The sequence below is a fragment of the Terrapene carolina genome, unplaced genomic scaffold, assembly GCF_002925995.2.
Source record: "Terrapene carolina triunguis isolate 2854851 unplaced genomic scaffold, T_m_triunguis-2.0 Scaffold58, whole genome shotgun sequence".
In the NCBI taxonomy this organism is placed as follows: Eukaryota; Metazoa; Chordata; order Testudines; family Emydidae; genus Terrapene; species Terrapene triunguis.
In genome coordinates, this window is record NW_020664409.1 from 38,274,455 (window position 1) to 38,295,920 (window position 21,466).

Genomic DNA, 21,466 nt, shown 5'->3' on the forward strand with positions numbered 1-21,466 from the left:
TATACTACTAAATGTAAGGATTAGTCATCTAATTAATGGATGGTGGCTTTTGTGACATGGACACATATCTACCAGAAACTGGATTGAGACCAACACATTTTTTTCACAATAGGCTACTGAAGAGTCATCAGTTAGTAAGTCCTTTCATATACAACTGACAGATTGAATGTGAACTAGTGACCTAGAAGTGAAAGGCTGTATTCCCCATTACCAATCTCTTGAGAACTGAATTAATCAATTTTATAAAAGCAAGTGTGTGCATTACCGCACTGTATTATTAAGTAAAAGGAAAGTGTTGTTCTTTGAGTATAAGGGCATATGCTCAGTAAGAGAACTGCAGATTTTGGTTGACATTATAGTCTATAGACACAATATCCCCTTTTTGAAGAGCTTGGAAGTCTAAATAATAAGCATAACATTGCAGGCTAATTCTAATAATAATAAGCAAACAATAATAAATGGGTTTGACAAAGACACTTGATAGGAATTGTTTATAAAAATATGTCCCAAATAACTTACTACTATGAAAGCCATGTTGAATGACAAATGCTATGGACTTCAAATCAAAGCAGGAGTGGGACATGATTAATGATTAGTTGCTATCCTCATGCACTCACACTTTTATCTATTCAACAAACTTAATGTGCATATGAATAAGGAAAGACTGAAGATAGTTAAACTACCAACATGCCAATGACTCTCTCAGAGCACAGTAGGATTGAACAGGGATTTTTTAAATTAAAATCCACATTTTAATTGCAAGAGCTTTATTTACCTTTTGCACAACCATTTCCCCTTTCTATATTTATTCTGAGGTGGTGTTTTGTGGAAAACAACTATACATTAAACTTTAAGATTCAAAAGCAGTGTTCCTTCTGCAATGCAAAACCTCAGAACAAATATCAGATGACATTTTAAGTGTCATGTTTCTTTTTGTGTTATGTCTATAGCTATTGTAGTAATTACTCCATATGCAGGCTATACAACATCATTAGATAGAATAAAAGTAAAATGTGTATTCCATTTTATTATTTTTATTCCCACTGATTTCAGTGGGGCTTTGGATCAAACCCTGTTGGGCAGAACTAGTAGATAAGCTCTGGGGAAACAAAAACAAACAAACCCCAATCTCTATATTTGACTTTTAGTGATGCTTAACAACCACAGATTAGTCAAAGACAAGTTTTGTAACCTTTTCATTAGCCCATTTTAAAGCAACAACTTGATTTAGATCCAACGCTATTATTAACAGACATCTCACTGAAAATGACCAAGAATTATATTTTTCAATTTTGACAGAAGTATGCTAAAGGCATAAACCAAAAGTGTATTTGGATGTTTTGCCTCCATTTGATTGCTAGTTTACTTGTATTTGAATATCAGTTTTCCAGCTAATTAGAGAACACCACTGATCCCATTATAGAAAAAGTAGTGTTCCACTATTAACTGCAGTGCCAATGCCTTTATAAACAGACTTCAAATATTATCTGCATTTGCACTGAAACAAAATTAGTATATATTTCAGATTTTAAACTGCACAGAATCCAATTTTTAAACACTTTTGTATTAAACACTTTCCATTGCTATTGTCAGATTTTCTGTGACAAATTATGCCTTTCAATTATTTTTATCCTTTTAAAACCACACTAAACTTAAAACATACACAGAGCTTGAAAATTCTGCCTGTCTGTGGCAAGTAGGAATCTTTTACAGGCTAGTGTCATTAACATCTTCATTTAAAAACAAAAAAGAAAATGTAGTCCTTATGGTTACAAAGGTAATACTGCACACAAGGAACAACTTTCTCATGCAAATAAGGCTTAAGTCTGCAGGTGGACAGCTCCAGAATCTGTGTCACTGCTCAGAGCTTTTCCAAACTGCTGCAAATGGAAAACTGAATTTACTGTTCCTACTCAGAACCTTGTGGGCAACAGAGAAACTGACAAGAATCAGGTCAATTTCATTCTGCTGACCCTCTACTAAGAGCTAGATCTCTCCCTTCTCACCAGGCATGCCACCAGAGAAAGTGATTCCAGCCCAGTGATGGACTAGGTGCCTTGGTTCTCAGAGATTACCTGCAGCCAGACTCAGGAAGTAATGGAATTGGTTACTACCACATGCAACAGAGTTGAGAACTATGGGCTTAATCCTCCATTATGTCTTAACATAATGTTGTGTAGAGCTGAGAACTGACAGGGAGCAAATCGTGTCTTCCAAATCAGATGCCCAGGCCTGGCATAAATTATAGCTGCAGGAGGGCAGCTTTAAATGATAGTGCTGGCAGAAGACCTCCCACCAGCAGAGAATCCACCATAGTGGAGTCTTCCTCTGCCATGCCCTCTTCCCCTCTCCTCTTCCCTCACCTGCCTCTTCCACAGTAAGAGGATCCCCTTTTGCTGGGTGGTGCACCTCTAGCAGAGACAGCAGTAGTGAGAGGAAGAGGCCACAGGAGGCAAAAGAGCTGCCTCTGTCAGCTTTACACTGGCTGAAGATTTCCCCTGACGGAGAGGAAGTTCTCCAACGGAAATCTCTAGCTGGTGTAATTTCACTTTGTACTGTATAAGGGCTGGATCCTCTCTGTTCCTATTAGCCCGCAAGGAACCATTAAGATGATCCAACCTTTGTATCGCCTGAACTTGGTTAGGATCCTCACTATCAGAAGTTCTGGCAAGAAGATGAAACATTGAGTTTTTCTTCACAGGGGACAGAGAAGATAGCCTTCACCAACTCTGATCTCTTTTCATCATTAGAGGCAGATGATGATGGGTGGCATTTTGTTCAGGGGTGTGACAGTGCTAGCTGTAGTACCCTGGTCACGGAAGATTGCTACACCATAGAGATGGCTACAGGTTCAGCTGAAAGCAGTTAACCACCTTCTGTTAGGGGGATTACAAGCACATGGGTGGTAATTACTAGGCTACTGACACAATTGGCAGTAACTGGAAGGTGGGAGGAACAGGTAGCAGGTGAGAGGAGCTCAATGAGTGAGCTGTGTGGAAAGCTTCTGATGCAATATGCCTATGTCATGTTCTGCTTGCAAAAGAACTGTGGAATAAAAGGTACATGTGCTGAAAGGGAAACAGCCTTGTTAGGGGGCTTATTTCTTCACCCTCTCACTACCCTGGTCCCTCTCGCAAGAACAGAGAGCAACAATACCCGAAGTTCAAAGGTGCAAACAATTTGATGTTTATTGGGGTGAACTTTCAGCAAGCATGATTCCAGTTTCCTTCCTCAGTGTCCCCCTTCCCAGCTGTGACACCACAGAGCCGTCCCTGCTCCCATTCCACCCCCATTAGCAAAACATGAATCCAGTTTCCCCCACCCCCTTTCCCCATTACCATTACCATTCCCCCCCCCCTTACTTCCTGGTTGACTGCAGACTATATAGTAAAACTTGAGTTCTGCTTAGCTATACCTTAACCAATCATTTTACTGAAATTTAACTAACCAATCCTGACACATTGTAACATGGTTATCTAACCAATTATATCCCACCACCTTAATTGGTTTACACCCAACAAAATTAATTATACAACAGACAGAAACAATCACAGAACCAGACAGAGATTATACAGACAACCAATAGGGAAGTGGAGACTACAGTGATAGAACAATACAGACATGAGGATTTCACATCCCAGCTATTGATAAGTGAGTTCTTGCCAGACAGGATGCTATCAAACTAAGTTTCCTTTTACATCTTCTAGGTTCTTCCCTTTCTCTGGAGGTGATAGGAATATCAGGACAGGATTGTATTTCTAACAGCCCAATAGCATCTTATTTCAAGGTGACTAGTTTGGAATGTAAGGATGTGACCAGGCCTTAGACAGTCACAGTAAGAGAAGGCCCTTACACAGAGAATCAAAATCACTGTCTTTCTTTTATACCTCTATAACTAGCTAAGTGATAAGAATACACCTAAATTTTTAAAGTATAGGCCTTTGCAGACAGGCCTGAATATCTATATCCTAACACCCCTTTTTTTTCTTTTGGGATCCTTCTGCCCAGGTATCCCTGGAAAAGCATAGAACATATGGCGACATATTTTCTGATAGGGCCAGGCATCAAGGTGGAAGGTGTTGATATTTTATTTGTTCCACTGCCCCTTGTGTAGCATAGTGCCCTGCACCTTCTCTTGTACGGGCATACCACATTTATTTTAATTAGTGTTCCAGACTTCCCATTATAGTGGGCCCGAGAAGGTTGGGTCCGGGTTGTTTAGTACACTGCGGGGTGGGGAGGGCTTACTACATTACTTCTAGATTATCTCCATATGCAACATAACACAAGTACAGTTAACAATACACAATTCACAGCAACACCGAGTCCTGACCACTGCAGTATGGTCCAATATTTGAGCCACCACCAAAACAGTGCCTCTCCTTCTTCGACAGGGTTAAGATTTTAATGTGTTCAGTTGCTGGCAGTTGCAACAAGCTGCCCCTGCAAGTTTTACGTGCTTTTGTTCATATTATAAGTTCATTGAATGTTTACAGAGAAATGGGTTATTGTCCAAACCAACTTAACCACTTGAATCAGGCAGTATGCCCCGGTTTGATTATTCACAGCAATAAGATTTACAGATTCATTTGTGCACTAAAGTTCAGATAGCAGCGTGTAGATGTGTGTAGTTTGGTTAGGGGCTGGTGTAATTGTGCCCCCTAGTAATATGTACATTTTCAGCAAAACACCTCATACACAGTACACCCAACTGTCCACCCCTTGATCCTGCTCCTCCATAGCCATAGGAGAGGGGCACAGCCAAACATCTTCTTTGATTTACACCATTTTACACACCCCTCCATTGTTTTTTAGTGAGCTTCTCCCCTTTTTATTATTTTCATAGTGCGTGTGGGCCCCACCTTAGTTGCCGTTTCATTTCCAGGTACCATGGTAGCTATTACACAGGTGCTGGCCTTCTAGTTGAGCATTTTGCATTCCCATACACATTCCTCCCCACCCTCCCCCCCAGGTCAGCCTTTTGAAGCCATCCCCCACCCACAACATGCTAGCAACAAGACAAACACCACAGACAAACAACACAAAACATAGATTCATTGTATTCTGGGTTATTCTTCCACTGGCGCCAGCATGCTTGTAGAGTGTTTGAAAAACAAAAGAAACAAATTTTCACCCCCTCTGGTGGGGACAGATTATTGCTTAATAATAATACCAATTCCTTTTACAAATTTCCTTGCTAATTGCAGGAAAAACAGAATTACCACCTCCAGGCTGTCCTTATTTTGTTCTATAGTCAGGCTAGTGAATTACCCCACTCACTAGTCATGTATGAAATGTATGAGGTGGTGTGCCTCAGTTTCCCCTCTTGTACAACAGACCAGGTTTTTAATAGTTTCTCTGCTCTACCAAGCTTTAAGTTTATTTTCAGGTAATAGCTGAGAGACAGCTTCAGATTTTTGCTCTGTGTACACAATCACCCCTTAGGGTTAACGTGTCCCCCTTATTTTCAGGCTTGTCTTGTTTTTTCACCTCCCTTTCCTGTAGGGCCATAATCTGAGTCTTCTAGTAGCTTATTTGCTGACCAGATGTATTCATTATTAGCAGGTTCTTTGTGCTGCTACTTATGGGCAGTTTCCTCCTTCCCCTATTAGCTAGGTAATTTGCATTCACACAGAGGCTTTCTTGGCTTGCTTTTGGATTTAAAGCTATCAGCAGCTCAGAGACCGTCTTTAAAGGGACACATTCCACTTCCACCACAGTTCTCATTACTTTTCACTTGCATCTCCTGCACCAAAACACACACAGATCTGAAAAAGAAAGCACAACCTATTGTGGCTCCTTTTGGAGCCCTAACAGGATTTTAATTAAGTACCATGTTTTGTTTGCATTTCTTTTACCCCTTTTTCAATATACACTGCACACATTCTGGGAAAATGCACTTTCCTTCCTTAGTTTAACCTCCATAACATTATATTACCATATTAATTTTACACAAGGTGTAACTGCCTCCCCCATGCCCACAGAGTGTTCATGCACCTCGACCAAAGCAACAGTCGATCCCCCAGAGCCACCCCAAGGTTAGGTGTTCCCATCATTGCTCCCCTTTTCCTTTTTCTACACACACACACACACACACACACACACACACAATTCTATTTTCTCTAACATCCCTTGCACTGTGATTATTTTTTTTTTTAAGCACAACTGTACCCCGATTACACTCCCATCTTGCACAACCAGAGACAGCCAGGGGCAGTCAAGTTAAGTTTCAATAGAAACCCCTGACATTCCTTTAGTGATTTTGATTACATTACCCAATAGTCAAATAATTTTGATCAGATTATTTCTCCGCCTGCTGCCTGCAGCAGTCCCTTATAGACCATTTCTGTGGGAAAAGGGTCCATTTTCCCTCAGAATAGCTGTAAAGGCTTTTGGGGACAGAAGCATAGCGGTGGTAGTAGTCACTCTACCTGACCCCTGGTATAATTTAATTACCAAAAACTTGCTCCTTGTAACACCACAACTGTTACCTTCAACATCTTCACAACTTTCAAAATGTTTACTTTCCTCCAAACCCTGTATTATTAATTTTTGCAAAAGGTATTTGTAACTTTTCACTTCTTTAAATCACTTGCTTCTACATTTAGTTTTTTTAAGGTAGTGCACTTTGTCTTTAACAACTTAGCCACCAAGTACAATTATTGCCACACAGCTGCCTTCACCTGTGCTGTCTTTACCTTGAGACTGTTCAAAAGGCAGTAAAACATTTGTCTCCGTGGTTGCCCATGGATCTTTTACTCCAAAAATTCCAGTGGACTACAGCAGACCTCCGTCATACTTTGTCCCAAACAAAACATTTCACATAAGTATCCAAAGTACCACAAAAGTCTGGAAAGGCAGGGGGAGAAGAGGGAGAAGAGGTGGAAAGAAACCAATTAAGCCTGTTAGGTCAGTTTAAAGTACAGGCTACCAGCAGCAAATTAAGTAAACTGAGAGAAAGGAGAAGGAAAAGAAGAAAAGGATATAGTTAGCTCTGAATCAAGAGTAGGCTCCCTAGGTTGAAACAGTTGGGAACTCTTACCCCCAGGTTCTCATCCTGGCTCTGGGAGAAGAGTGGGGGTTGTTACCTGCTCCTGCAAACCCTGCCATTTTTCACATTGAAACTTTTTTTTTTCTTCCCACTCCCCCAGGACCACGTCCCAGCACCTGGCTCTAAAGGTGGTCTGTTAACTCTGCTTCTGACTCTAAACCCTGTTGTGCCAAATTATCTTTAACCACTCCTAACTAATTTACAACCCTTCAGCAGCCCTTGCTGAAACAGCACCAAACTTGAAAGATTACTGGTAACTTCCCATAATGCTGCCCTTACTTCAAACCTCTCACAAGTGGACTGAAGTGCCTCCTTTCCCTGGAAGGAATTCAGTCCCAATGGGCAGGGACCTTCTTCCACTACCCATATACCAAAGGAGGGTGGGCTCCTCAGCCACCCCCCATCCCTCTGGGTCCCCTAACACTTCCTCCATTTCCTTTTTAATCTCATCCCAGGCTGACCCCTGCACCTGGTATGGGCTCTGGTTCTTCCTTATCCATTTATCCAAAAAATCCTTTACCCTGGCTTGCCAGAACAAGGCCCTTACACAAATAAACAGTGATTTTAATTATTTCTTTTATACATCTATAACTAGCTAAGTAATAAAAATACACCTAAATTCTTAAAGTATAGGCCTTTGCAAACAGGCCTAAATATCTATATCCTAACAAGCCTGTGCATGTTTATGACCACCAGGCAATGGGAACAAGGCAAGGCAGTGTGGCACACAGGGTAGCTGAAGAAGTGCCCTGTGACAAGGTGACTGATGAACAGCTGAACTTCTGGGATCTCCCTTTGGAAGAAAGTCTGTTGCAGCACTCCTTGGTCCAAGGACCATTTCTGACAATCCATCACTGATTCGCTTAGCCTGTCTACAATAGTTTCACGCTGAGGTAGATTGCACTACTATGATCTAGATGAGAAGTGCTGAAAGTATGTATTACTGAAGCCAGGTCATCATCAGCAGTGACAAGCAGCAGTTTTCTAGCTAGTTCTTACAGACACTGCTATGTGAAAGCTCAGCTTCAGTGCAGAGTCCCGAACTGCGGACTAACAATGATTTGTGGCTATGTATCCTTAATCAGTGGAGGCCATACTATGGCTGTAAATTCTTCAAACTATTTCTCTTCTATTTACAAGTAAACTTCCATCTTGTTAGGGTTCAGCTTCAACCAGCTATTCTTCATGCATTTGCTGATCTTAGCCAGATACTGGGATAATGAGATCTCCATGCTGTTGTTATAGGTTGCAAAAAATGGGACAGATAAGTGCATATTATTATCATATGAACCCATGAAGTCCCCAGGTTCTCCTAGTGGATATATTTAAATATTAAATAGGTCTGGGAAGACACTTGAGCATTGTGGGTCTCTACAAGCGAGGGGTGGTGCAATTCTCATCATTATCATCTTAATACCTCTTTCCCAGAAAGAGTTAACTCATTTTAGTGAGTTTCCTTGGAGCCCTGCCACTTCTCCCAGAATGGATAAGAGTAGCTTCTGAGTGACTGTACTGAATGCTGGGGAGAAGTCCAGGAATATTAAGGTCAATTCCCTCTTTAAATGGGGTGTGAACAATCTCAGTCTAAAGAGGACTCAACCGATCAAGGCTCTCCTTTTGCCTACCTGCCTAAGCTACTTGGCCATGGGTCTTCAAGGTCACTCTCTGAAGGTCACTCACCTAAGTCAGTGGCAAATCTCCCATTGACTTACAAGATGCAGGATCAAGCTGTAAGTCATTAAAACTGAGCACATTCACAGTTAAAGCTACCATTCTGCTTTTTACTCTCCTAGCAGTACTCTAGTTGCCTCTGTAATACACACTTCTTTGTGCTCTATCCACTATACAAAAAGATACATTAAAATAATTTTAAAAGGCCACAATCTACTTAAACACAAGTCATTATCTGAACAGTACCACTATCTAAACATACTGTAACTGAGATACTAAAGAAAGTGCCTTTTCTCAGTTTGTGTACATTTTGTCTAGTCAGTTTCCCTATATTGTCAGTCAGTCTTCCCTGTTTGCATGGGGTTTTTGGACCGCACAAGGGAGAGAAAAACATTTTAAAAATAAAGTGTGATTGTAAAACCACAAGAACTGGCAGGGGGCTCAGCCACGTGTCCTACCTGAAACTACTTTTAACATTTTTTTAAAAATAACTAAAATTTCAACCTTCTAAGGTTGCCCATGCAATCTTTACTCTGTCTCATACAGTGTATGCATTACAAATGTATTCTTTAATTACATGGTTATATAAATATATTTCCAAAGGAAATAAACTGGATACTGATCTGTGAATGAAGCAGCTGAATTATATTTTTTACTTTCATTGTTCAATGAGCAGGGCCGGCTCCAACATTTCTGCCGCCCCAAGCAAAAAAAAAAAAAACAGCCCCCTCGAGCCCGCCCGGTCAATGAGTGGCCCCCTGGTCTCATTCATTACACCAGGTCCATTCAATATAAGTGACAAAATCTGGCCTCAGTTATAGCAGTGTAAATTCAAAGTCCCCAGCTTTCAAAAGATTTACTCCATGTTTACATTTTGGAATCTGCAATCACAACTTGGCCCAAAATCAGACACTGATCTAGACAACTCCTGTTTCATTCAGTACATATTGTCTGTGTATTGACATCCTGATTCTTAATTATGATAGTAAGTTAAGGACATGCATTTGTTTGCAGGTTCAGACACTGACTGAGATAGGATCCTGTGGAAACAGTATGTGAGACTGCATCATAAGGCATATGAAAAAGGAAATCATCAAAATATGTGCAACCGCAATATTAACACTGCCTTACATATGCATGCTTTTTTCTTCAACCTTACTTTTTTGTTAACATTGCTCTTTGTATGGAGTTTCCTAGTTTTACTTTTTAAGGAAAACTTGTAAAACAAAAATTCCATAATGTGAAACTATATGATAGACAGCAACAGAATACTGTGGCCCGTACAACATGTGCATTTCTACAGAATCCTTGCCTCTAATCTGTGAATTAGGCATAGTAACACAAATTCATCTCTGGTATAACTCCATAGAAGTCACTGGAATTACACCAAGTCAGAGTGGCTCAAAATAACTTAGTATTTTTGTTGATTGATGTCAAAAACTTTAACACAGTATTATTTAATTTAGTCATTGAGTATTTACCTACTACTGGAATTCAGTTATATTTAGTATGGTAATATGTTCTGCAATACAGGATATTTCCCTATATCCGTTTAATTGGAAGCTTTAGTAAGTTTGTCTCCTGGGTTGTTAGAAAGATGACAAGTCAACAAAAGATGCCATTGTATTTCTAAATGATAGAACGGAATGTATAATTACACAAACAATGTGAAAATCAACAGGGTTTCATGTAGGAATTATGTGAATACATACTCACTTGCATTTTTGTTCTCGAATTTCCAATACAGTGTTTTTAAAGTTTGTTGTTGTTTTTTTCATTGGAGGCCTCCATGACTAAATTTCCCACTTTTAGGGCCAAATCCTCAGCCTTGTGTTTTCTGGTCCCTGTGCAAAACTCTGGTATAGCCATAGCCTTCTCATAAAGAGAGATGATAGCTAAAGAATGCTGCACTCCAGTGATCCCAGGAGGTATAATGGTCCTTTGAGAGCTATTACCAACTGGCATAGTTTAGAGCAGCCCTAAGGCTGCTCTAAATGACATTGGAAATGGTGTAAAACTTGCCTTAAGTTCACAAACAACTCCTTTCCAGCTCCCTGTTGGGCTGTGCCCAGGGCTTACTGGGCATAGCCGAGGATTCAGCCCTTATACTTAATATTTTCTTACATATGAAGAATACTATATTTTAGATCTTTATAAGCATTTGTTCATACAGTTAAAGAGGAAATGAAATACCGTGAATGAAGTATTTCTCCCCACAAATAACTTCACCATAAGGAAAAGCTCATTCTTAACTAGAATAAGAATTTACACATTCTAATAATACAGGATTTACATTTATTTCTCTATAAATGGATTTTTACCATATCAAAATGCATTGTAAGCCACTGTACTGAAATTCAGGAACAGAAGTGTGGTTTTGTTTTGGGGTTTTTTTTGGGGGGGTGGAGGGGGGTTAATGGGGTTAAACAAATACTTTTGTCTTTAGCTTCAGGTATTCCACAAGAGAAAAGGAAAACAAAGAAGTTCTGATTGATGTGACAATTGTATAACTCATTTGAAAACAGCATTTCATCTTTTCATATCCTCTCTTTATTTTCAGTATTTGCTTTTCTCTGTCAAGTAAATGTAACAAGATGAAACTGGAATATAGGGTTTAGAAACGCTAAATGTTCAATATTTGAGCTTAAATTCAAATGGCAAAAAATATTTATTCAAAATTCAAGCTAGTAAGGGCTACTACATTACAGACATGACTACTCCCTTGACAGTTTGGATGTATACACAGGACCAAATTTTAACCTTCAGTTACAACTAAAAGCCCCAATGAAGATAATGGGATTTCATGAATGTAAGTGAGGACTTAATTTTGACCCACTGTGTATATCCAAAATGTTGTATTTAATTACTATTATGTACCACATTTTGTCTACATATTATTATTATTTTGATCAGTTATTAAGACAAAAATATTAATAAACAGTTTAACTAGAACTGTAAAGAAATTAAAATTGGACACCCTAACTTAAATCAGATGTAAAAGTTTACAAAAACTGAAAAGCCAAAAAAAGATGCAGAGTTAATATAGATATTTTACAGCTGTTCAATAAGGTGAACAAATATTTTATACATACGCTAGGATATATCCTATATTTAACTGGGGAGTGAGGTGTGTGTAAGAGAGCAGAGAACCACATTACAATGGACAAGAAGGAAGGCTTCAGAAAGGGAATATTTTGTTTTCCCGAGGTCAAGCGTTTGAGAATAAGTTAAAAGCTTTGAGAAGCTGCAGAAGGAGCCAGGGCACTCAGCCTCTCCGGCATCTGGGCTGCAGGGCAGGAGAGCCATGGCGCTCTGCTGTTCGACCTCCGCCAGCAGCCTGTCTGCACTCCCAGCTGCCAGCATGGAAGACTCTTGTCAATTTTGCTTTCACCCTGCAGGCAGTAAATGAAATTGACAAGAGCCTACCAGGGAGGCAGCCTCGTTTTGATTTTCCTAATGGAAACAGACATTTTTTGACAAAATTAAAATTCTTCCATGGACAATTTGGATTTCACAAAAAGGGAATTTCCTGTTGCAAAATTATTCTGAGAGAAAACTCCTGACCAGCTCTAATGTTAAGGTCTGATGGAACACAAAGAAACATAGTACATGCTACTGGCACAAGAGAATAATTGTTTACAGAAGGAAAGAGAAGCCTTAGTAGAAGGGTTATTCGCTCTAATTTTAAGCACAGTATGAGGCGTTCTCTCTTCTAAAGTTACTGATGAGCAGTTTCGTTCACAGCATAAAAGACAATGCATATTCACTTGCACCAAAAACAGTCAAGTAATCCCATTATCAAGGAGAGAGAAGATTACTGTAATCTCCGGCCCCTCGTGGGGAGCAGGAGGGCACCAGGTCCTTCTAGATGATGGATGACACTGTACACTAGATGTCAGAGGCTCCAAATACTAGACATAGGGTTTCACCTAGTGAAACTGTCTCCAACTGCCTCGCTCCTTTCAAAGTACCCAGATACCCTGAATCCCTGCCCTATTGTTGAATATGACTGAGTGCCACAGACCCTTTCTCCTCTTGGCAGCCTCTATCCCTCCAATCAGGAGGAAGAAGAGCAACAGGAGATTCACTATTAACAGTTCATGACATAGCTCCTCTGCTGACCTATGACTGTTCAGCAGATTCATCACACTGCATTACTGTTTGGTGGTAGAGGTAGGGGGGAAAATAAGTATAGGGCTGTTTAATTGCACTCCACTTGAATTCCTCCTTTACCTGATTGGTATACCCCCCCCACACACACACACACCCCTTTGCTATTTTTCATGGAGTGCCTAACCGTGGGGTTCCTTAAAATAGCAAGAGGATCCTCTTCAGGCACCTTGGGAGAATGTGGCTTTTCTTTCTCTGCCCGAGAGTCAGGCCAGGAAGAATGAAAGCTTGGGGTCTCACAGGACATGTGACCATGTCACCTGGTACTGGAATCCATCTTAAACCTGGTGCTTTTCCATTTAGAAGGAGGGGTGGGGACCCAGAGAGGGGTGGGGACCCAGAGATTCCTACCTTGTGCCAAAGCTATATAAACGGGTGGAACAGAACAAAGGAGGTTCCAGTCATGAGAAATCCCCTAGTTACCCCCTGAGCTGGAGCTAACAAGAACTGTACCAGGGGAAAGGATTGGGCCCAGACTAGGAAGGAGTCCAGTCTGTGAAAGAAGCTTATTGCAGATTTTATCTATTATCAGTTTCTTAATGTATTAGGCTTAGACTTGCGTGTTTTTGTTTTATTTTGCTTGGTAACTTACTTTGTTCTGTCTGTTATTACTTAGACCCACTTAAATCCTACTTTTTATACTTAATAAAATCACTTTTGTTTATTGTTAGTATTAAGTAATTAGTACCTGGGGGAGCAAACAGCTGTGCATATCTCTCTATCCATGTTATAGAGGGTGGACAATTTATGATTTTACCCTGTATAAGCTTTATACAAAGTAAAATGGATTTATTTGGGGTTTGGATCCCATTGGGACCTGGGTGAGGTGTCTGGGTGCTAGAGACAGGAGCACTTCTGAAGCTGTTTTCAGTTAAGTCTACAGCTTTGGGGCGTGTGGTTCAGACCCTGGGTCTGTGTTGGAGCAGACTGGCATGTCTGGCTCAACAAGGCAGGGTTCTGGAGGCCCAAACTGTCAGAGAAAACGGGCTCAGGGGTAGTCTCAGCACATCAGGTGACAGTCCCAAGGGAGTCTCTGTGACCGATCCCATCACAGTAGGGTTCCTTAAAATAGCAAGAGGATCCTCTTCAGGCACCTTGGGAAAATGTGGCTTCTCTTTCTCTGCCTGAGATGGGAAGGCTGAGGAAGCAGTAGGAGAAAAATACACCAGCTGGTGTTCCTTCAGCATCCAGGGGAATGAAGAAATGGCATTAAGGAGTTCACTCCAAGCCCAGCCTGCAAAGGAATGCATGACTGGCTGTAGAAATTCCAGAGGACCCCCAATTGGTTCATTTCTCAAGTTGCTAGAAGTTATGGGAGCATAGCATATGGCCAGCAACCAACTGTCTTTATATTCATGTTACCTTCCATCTCCTACGTTTCCATTTCCAGACTCCATAACACGGACCTCATACAGAGTCTGAGATAATGAGAGACATCAACAACAGAGAAGGAATTAGAAAACCAGCCAACAGGCCCCAAGTAACAGGATTCTCCCAAAAAGTAAAGTCTCATTCATGCCGCTGATTTACCATTCTCCAACCAGTTATTTTTTTTTAAATCAACATTGATATTTTCAGTAGTTCATTACAACTACGAAAAAAAATCATAGACATGCCAAAACAAAAAAGCCTTGTTAGTAATAGTTAAGGCTAAAGTGTTTGTACAAACAATATTTACCATTACACACATTTAAAAAACAAAATACTAAACCCCACAGAAATCATTAGCTATGGTTAACTATACAATTAGAACCCTACTTTAAAAGACCATTAATTAACACATACCTATATACAAACAAAGCTTTTCTGTGTAACACTGGACAAAAAGTATAATTGGGTTCAAAAAATATTTAGTTAAATTACTGGAGGAGAGGTCCATCAGTGGCTATTAGCCAAGAGGGTCAGGGATGCAACCCCATGCTCTGGATGTCCCTAAACTTCTGAATGCCAGAAGCTGGGACTGGACGACAGGAGATGGATCACTGGATACATTGTCCTGTTCTATTTATTCCCTCTGAAACATCTGGCACCTGCTACTGTTGGAAAAAGGGATACCGATCTAGATGGACCATTGGTCTGACTCAGTACGGCTATTCTTATGATCTTAAAACAACCTTAACTCTGCCTTGTAATGATGTCCTGAAACAGAAAGAAGAAACTGAGATAACCTTACCCATCCGTAATCATTGTTTCATCTCAGTGACCAACACTAGGATACCTTCTTCTTAACCATTCTGTAACTGTGCCAGCTCTGAACATTATTATAAGTACACAATCCACATTAAAAAATCCTGATTAGAAAAAGAACCCTCTTAGCACAAAACTTAGAGCACACATGCAATAACAGAACTGACAAAAAATAAAATATCTTCATAAGCACTACCACAGACTAACAGATCAAGCATCTGTAAACGTAGGGTCTGATTTTGCAAACATGAACCCAAGTAATTTTACTCAGATGAATGACTTCAGTGGGAATGCAACTTTACTCACCCGTGTAACTGTTTGCAGGATAGACTCCAAAAGATTTAGCTAAACAAGCTAGAAATTTATTTGTAATAAACAAGATCTTAATTCTTTTTCTCATGCTAAACTAAAAACAAGTTAATGTGACAAATCAGCACAAGCAAGGACATTAATATTTAAAATCAAACTCCCTCCTTAACTTACCTTCTTTTGCCCCAAGTATTCCAAGGCATATGTTATGTCACCTAAATCACTGATTATACTTCCTTGTAGCATGCAGGCACAAAGGATCAAGACAAGGACAGAGTTGGCAGTAAAGTAAAGGTAGAGTTTTATCTCTCTCTGGTTTTTGCTTTCATTTGTGTAAATCAAAGGTGGGCAAACTACGGCCCACAGGCCACATCCGGCCCGCGGAACCATCCTGCCCGGCCCTCGAGCTGTTGCCCCAGGAGGCTACCCCCGGCCCCTCCCCTACTGTTCCCCCTCCCCCACAACCTCAGATCACTCGCTCCGCCGCCGGCGCAATGCTCTGGGCGGCAGGGCTGTGAGCTCCTGGGGCAGCACAGCTGCACAGCCCGGCCTGACTCGATGCTCTGAGCTGCGTGGTGGCGGCGGTGGCATGGTCTGGCTCCAGCCGGGCGGCTCGGCTGTAGCGCCACCAGCCACCGGTGCTCCAGGCAGCGCGGTAAGGGGGCAGGGAGCGGAGGGTGTAGATAGAGAGCAGGGGAGTTCGGGGTGGTGGTCAGGGGGTGGGGGTGTGGATAGGGGTCGGGGCAGTCGGGGGGGACGACAGGAGGTTGAATGGGGGCAAGGGTCCTGGGGAGGGCAATCAGGAAGGAGGGGGGGTTGTATGGGCCGGGAGGGGGCAGTCAGGGGACAGGGAGAAGGGGTAATTGGATGGGGAAGGGGTCCCGGGGCGGGCCATCAGGAATGGGAGGAGAAGTTGGATGGGGAGGCAGGAGTCCGGGGGCAGTCAGGGGACAGGGAGCAGGGGTGTGTGGATGGGGCAGGGGTCCCGGGGGGGCCGTCAGGGAATGGGGGAGGTTGGATGGGGCAGGAGTCCCCGGAGGGGGGGGGGGTGGCAGTTAGGAGGTGGGGGCCGGGCCAAGACTCCCTCCCTTAACCGGCCCTCCATATAATTTATGAAACCCGATGCAGCCCTCAGGCCAAAACGTTTGCCCGCCCCTGGTGTATATCAAACTTTTCAAACTATTTTAACCTTTAACTTCCAAATTGGAATTGCTTCTGAATTGTTTCTAGGTTTTACTCTACTACCCCAGTTTTGCCCTCAAGTAAAGAAGTCCTATTAACCAATAGATCACACAGACTCAAAAGAATCAATTTTTGAGTCTAGACCCTGAAAGCCAGAGAATTGTCTTGAGAGAAGCTCTAGGGTGAATCTCTATCAAGAAAGCACACAGCTTTGTCTGCAGCTAAATCATAATAGGGATTAGGAGAGGAGTGAGGGGCTCTTTATACCATTTTGTTGTCATAGAGATTTCTAATTTTCTGCAAACCTAGTAAGTCTGATTCTGAGCTCATTTACACTTATGTAAAGCCAGAGTAACTCCACTGAAATGATTGGAATAATAATAGTGTAAAACATTTGAGAGTGAGCACAAAATCAGCCCCCATATCTTCTGTTTACATTTAGGAGCAATTATGAATTAGGGCATAGTAGCATGACTGTACTGCATCTTGATCATAGGAACAAAGTAATTCTAAGATAAAATGACAGCTAAGATTCTTTAATCCTGCTGTGAACTTTAACTTGCAAATGAAAGAATGTTTACCCCCACCCCCCCATCCCAAGGGACTGCATGAACTCAGACTGCTGACACAAGTGAAATGGAAATAAACAAGAGATGCTTGAGCCTGTGGGCTGAGCTTATCGGAGCCTGCACCCCTAAACATATGAACAGTTCCCATTGCTGCTGGCTCTAGGAGCTGTTGTAGAAACAGGAAAGGAAGACAGGCAACATTCAAGGAACTAACTCCCTACTCCTCTATCTTTAGAAACAGGCAAGTGTAGTGTGAGGACAAACACAAGAGCCATGCTTTAAGCAGCAATTAGAAAACTCCCTGACCAAGAAGTTCCTATCTTTATTAAGCTCCCCACTGCAACACAGCCTCTTGGATTGTTTCTACTGCTCTTGGTGATCTGCATGCTTTTTGCAAAATGTCCCATTGGGAGGCATCTATTACATTCTGCCTATTTTGCTGGACATGGTTGCCATCTGTGGCTTGGTGTCTTGCCACAGAAAGCATATGCTGTGAAAGCATGGAGTGGGTGCAGAACTATGCAGCCATCTCTGCCTGTACTGCTCCTCTCTTCTCTTCTCCTCTCCCCAGCCTATTCCCCGTGCTCCCCACACATCCCAGACTAGTCTGAGATTTGTCATAGCCCTACAGGTTAGGAAACACTGTATTAGAGGCACATCTGCTGGAAAATGTAAATATTTTTAAAGATGAAACAAAAATTCAATATTGCAAATATCTCCCCACCACCTCTTTAGAACAGACTACAGGTGAAGGAACCTAGAAATATATATATATATATATATATACACACACACACACACAGACAGAAAATACAAGACCCAGTGTGGTTCATTAGCTGTGGAACATCACCCAACATCCTGTACAGTAAATGTCCATATAAAATATTTTAAAACAGATTCCCTGTATCTGTTGTATCTTACTGAGTGGGCAACTGAAAGATCTCTCAGGCCTGGCTCTCTGTTCAACATTCACGTAAGTCTGACTTTTATTTAAATTTTGGGAGGGAGGAGAACATAATATTCTAAAAATAGAAACCTTAAAGATGTTGGCTGTCTAACCATTAAGACAAAAGGGAATTAATGAAAAAAGTGTTAAATGCTTGGTCATTTTCTGAGTCAACAATTTTTATGAAAGAAAACAAAGTGTGTGGTCATTGTCTATTTTACTTCTGGCAAAGAGGATAATAAAGTCTCTTTGCCTGTGATATCAAAGTGCATAGCCAAAAAAATCTTTAGCGCTCTCATTTCTGAAACCCTACAGGAAACCCATCATTACAGAGTGAATCTGAAGTAACTCCACTGACTTCAAAGGAGTTAGAGATATGAGACTATTTACTCATGAGATCAGAATTAGATCCATAATTTTTCTTTAGAAAGCAAATGTCATGCAACTATACTTAACTTCAATTGTCATCTGCATCTAGCTTAATAATCAGAAAATGGGCTTTTCACAACAATCATATTTCAAAATGAAAGTATAATTACATTTAAGTCAAAGCCACGCAATGATTGGACTATGTTTATGTGTAACAGCAAATTATATGCTTTTAAGCATGTCAAAATTTTCAAAAGAATTAACCATTATAATAATTCTACTGAGGAAGTTATGGTAGGAAGACAAACTCCCCCAGGTCATTTTTCAACTAGTTCATGCTATCTCACATAATATGATATATATTGTATGCATTGTACATTTTTTCAATTCCTACTTCCCTAAAATGTCATACATTTTAATATCTTTCAAGGGAAGATTGGCTATATTGCTTCACACACTTAGTTAAAAAGTAAAAATCAGTAGCATACTGAGTGGCTCATGGAGCTGGTAATGAATGGGGGAAGTCTTTCATTGTATGGCACTGTCTCAAACCCCTCTTAGATTAGTAGTGACAAAGTCATTACCATCAGATGGTTGATATGAAATGAGTTCAATATGTCAGTACAATTCTTAATAGACAGGTATCCAAACTATTCAAAAAAAAAAATCTAAGGAAAAAGCTTTGTCAGAAGTTTCCGAGGAGGGCAAAGGCTGAATGGCCAAGGAGATAGACCAGGGCAACGTAGGGGAGATTTCACTGTCTATGTGGTGTCTGTTTTATGATTAACTAGAAGCATTCTGACTCCAGTGCTTCCAAACTGGAACCTTCCACAACCTTCTTAAATTGTAGGTTCTTCAGGGCAGGGACAATGCCATCTGTTGTGTTTGTACAGCACCTAACACAGTGAGAACTGTGGGTGCTATTGTAAAATAAGCATTAAGGAATAAATAAAAATATAAACAATTCACATACGGGGGGGATAAAAAAATCCCCATCTTTATTCATACCAGACTACCTCAATTTGGCAAAATATTTACCTCAATTTATTACATTAATTTCTAAGCTACCCTTTTCACAAAATAAAGTCTGCAATGGAGAGTGTTTAGTTGCTTGAAATAAAGCAGAAGAATACTTGAATAACTCAGTTTCTAATACATTAAAGTTAATCAATTATTTCTGCATTCAAATTTCCATTATAGTTGTAAAAAACACAAAACAGGTCCGTAAAATATAATTATGGGGAGATACTGCAACATAGAGTTTGCTAAATCAAGACTAATGCTTTTGTTTCAAGGATCCGTTTGTGTTTTAGCTTCCTTTACGAAAGATCTTTTCATTTAAATGTCTTGATCTGTGTAGCCATATTCATATGAGAGAGAAACAATGAATGGAATTAAATTAGTCCTTATTTAAGATGTATTTGAAACTGCCTGAAACTAATCCTGTTGATCAGCTCCACAATTTCTAAATTAGCTAGAAAGCAATTTCTTTGATATTCACAAATTATAAAACAGCAAAATTAATGCATATTTGTTACATTTTAGACCTTCTGCTGACCATTACTATTCCACTTAATTGTAACTATTGAGGTGCAATTTTATACACTAATAAATACTTAGGAAATATGCCACCTTGCATTCTAGAAAGAGAAACAACAACATCCAAACGAGACATACAGAACTGCATATTAAATCTCCAGTCCAGAAGATACCTGGGCCCATGGAGAGTCCCACTAAATTCAGTTAAATTCCACATAGGCTCCAGAGTCTGCACTTGCAGAGCTCCTTGTGAGTTTAGGACTTTGTTAGCTTCATTCTGGGCTTTGTACCATTTAGACATAGAGCTGTACTGGGGTGATGAAGAGTCACTACTGCCCAACGGGTATCACTGGAGATATTCTGCCTCTCTGGCAGAATTCCTCCCAGAGACCCCAGTGCACAGGGGGAGCAGGCACACTGCTACACCTCTTGAAGGGGTACAGCATACTCCCCTACATCCATGTGACTGGTAAACTCCACTGGCCAACACATGGAATGGTGGAGCCATGACTGTCCTCTCTGTGCCTCTTCCCACCCACTTTGGAGCAAGGTGGGCCACCAAAGGAATAGTAAGAGAACAGCCTCAGTGCTTCGCTGAGCACAAGGACTGCAGTTATGCATGACCCCTTCGTGGGTCATGTAAAGTGGAAGGCTCTTATTCCCCAATCCCCCATTGATCATTCATGTAAGGGCCCTTTCTAGTAACACAGTGGGGACATATGCTAATAGTGCAATTACTGGGAGATAATATATAAGAAATACAGTTCAATATGAAGTCTTTGCTGAGGATTACATTAGGAGAGAGTCAAGGGAATATTTGCCAGAACTCACATATCTCCAAATAATTGTCAGTAGGAGGTTCACAAGTTACTGTTAAGGTCAACAAACTTTCCCTCAAGTCCCAGTACAATAAGTTGAGAAAAAAATCAAGTAATATAGCTGAAATAAACAAGGTCTTATTTAAGAAGTTTAAAAGAAGCCCTTGAGTCCAATTTATGTTCAAGATTATAGATAATAAGAAAACAGAATGTCTCTTCTAACAATACCATTGAGAAGAGGCTGTCCTTCGTTTAAACCCCTCGATATGACTGCATTGTAAACATCTTCGGGAAATCCAGTCTTGCATAATATGCCTTCACAAGTTGCTTTTATTGGTGCCTGAAATGCAAGACAAAATTTATGTAATACTTGCAATCCCATTCAGCTGAGAAACATTCCTCTTGGCGTAAACCCCGTTTTGTTACCGTCTTTGTTTCTAAATAGCTGCAATTAGAACTCTGAGGGCAAAGGGTTAATCTTTTTGATAACTGGAATGGAGGGAACAAATCCCACTTGTCTCGTAAGATCTAAATAATACACAATCTTGATTCCTCTAACAACTGAACATTTCAACTAAAACAGTCATTGAGACTGAAGTGGAGTCACAGAGGGGACCAAAAACATTCCTTCTGCTGGAAATAAACATTGCACAAA

At 40.7% G+C, this 21,466-nt stretch overlaps 1 protein-coding gene across 1 annotated transcript in view; it reads right to left on the reverse strand.

Moving 5' to 3' along the window:
* Positions 1-21,466, reverse strand: part of CDH2 (cadherin 2) — a 196,338-nt gene that overhangs the window by 159,590 nt on the left and 15,282 nt on the right. Inside the window, exon 2 of the mRNA XM_026661747.1 lies at positions 21,040-21,151. Coding sequence (XP_026517532.1) covers positions 21,040-21,151 — 112 coding nt within the window. The remainder of the gene's footprint in view (positions 1-21,039; positions 21,152-21,466) is intronic.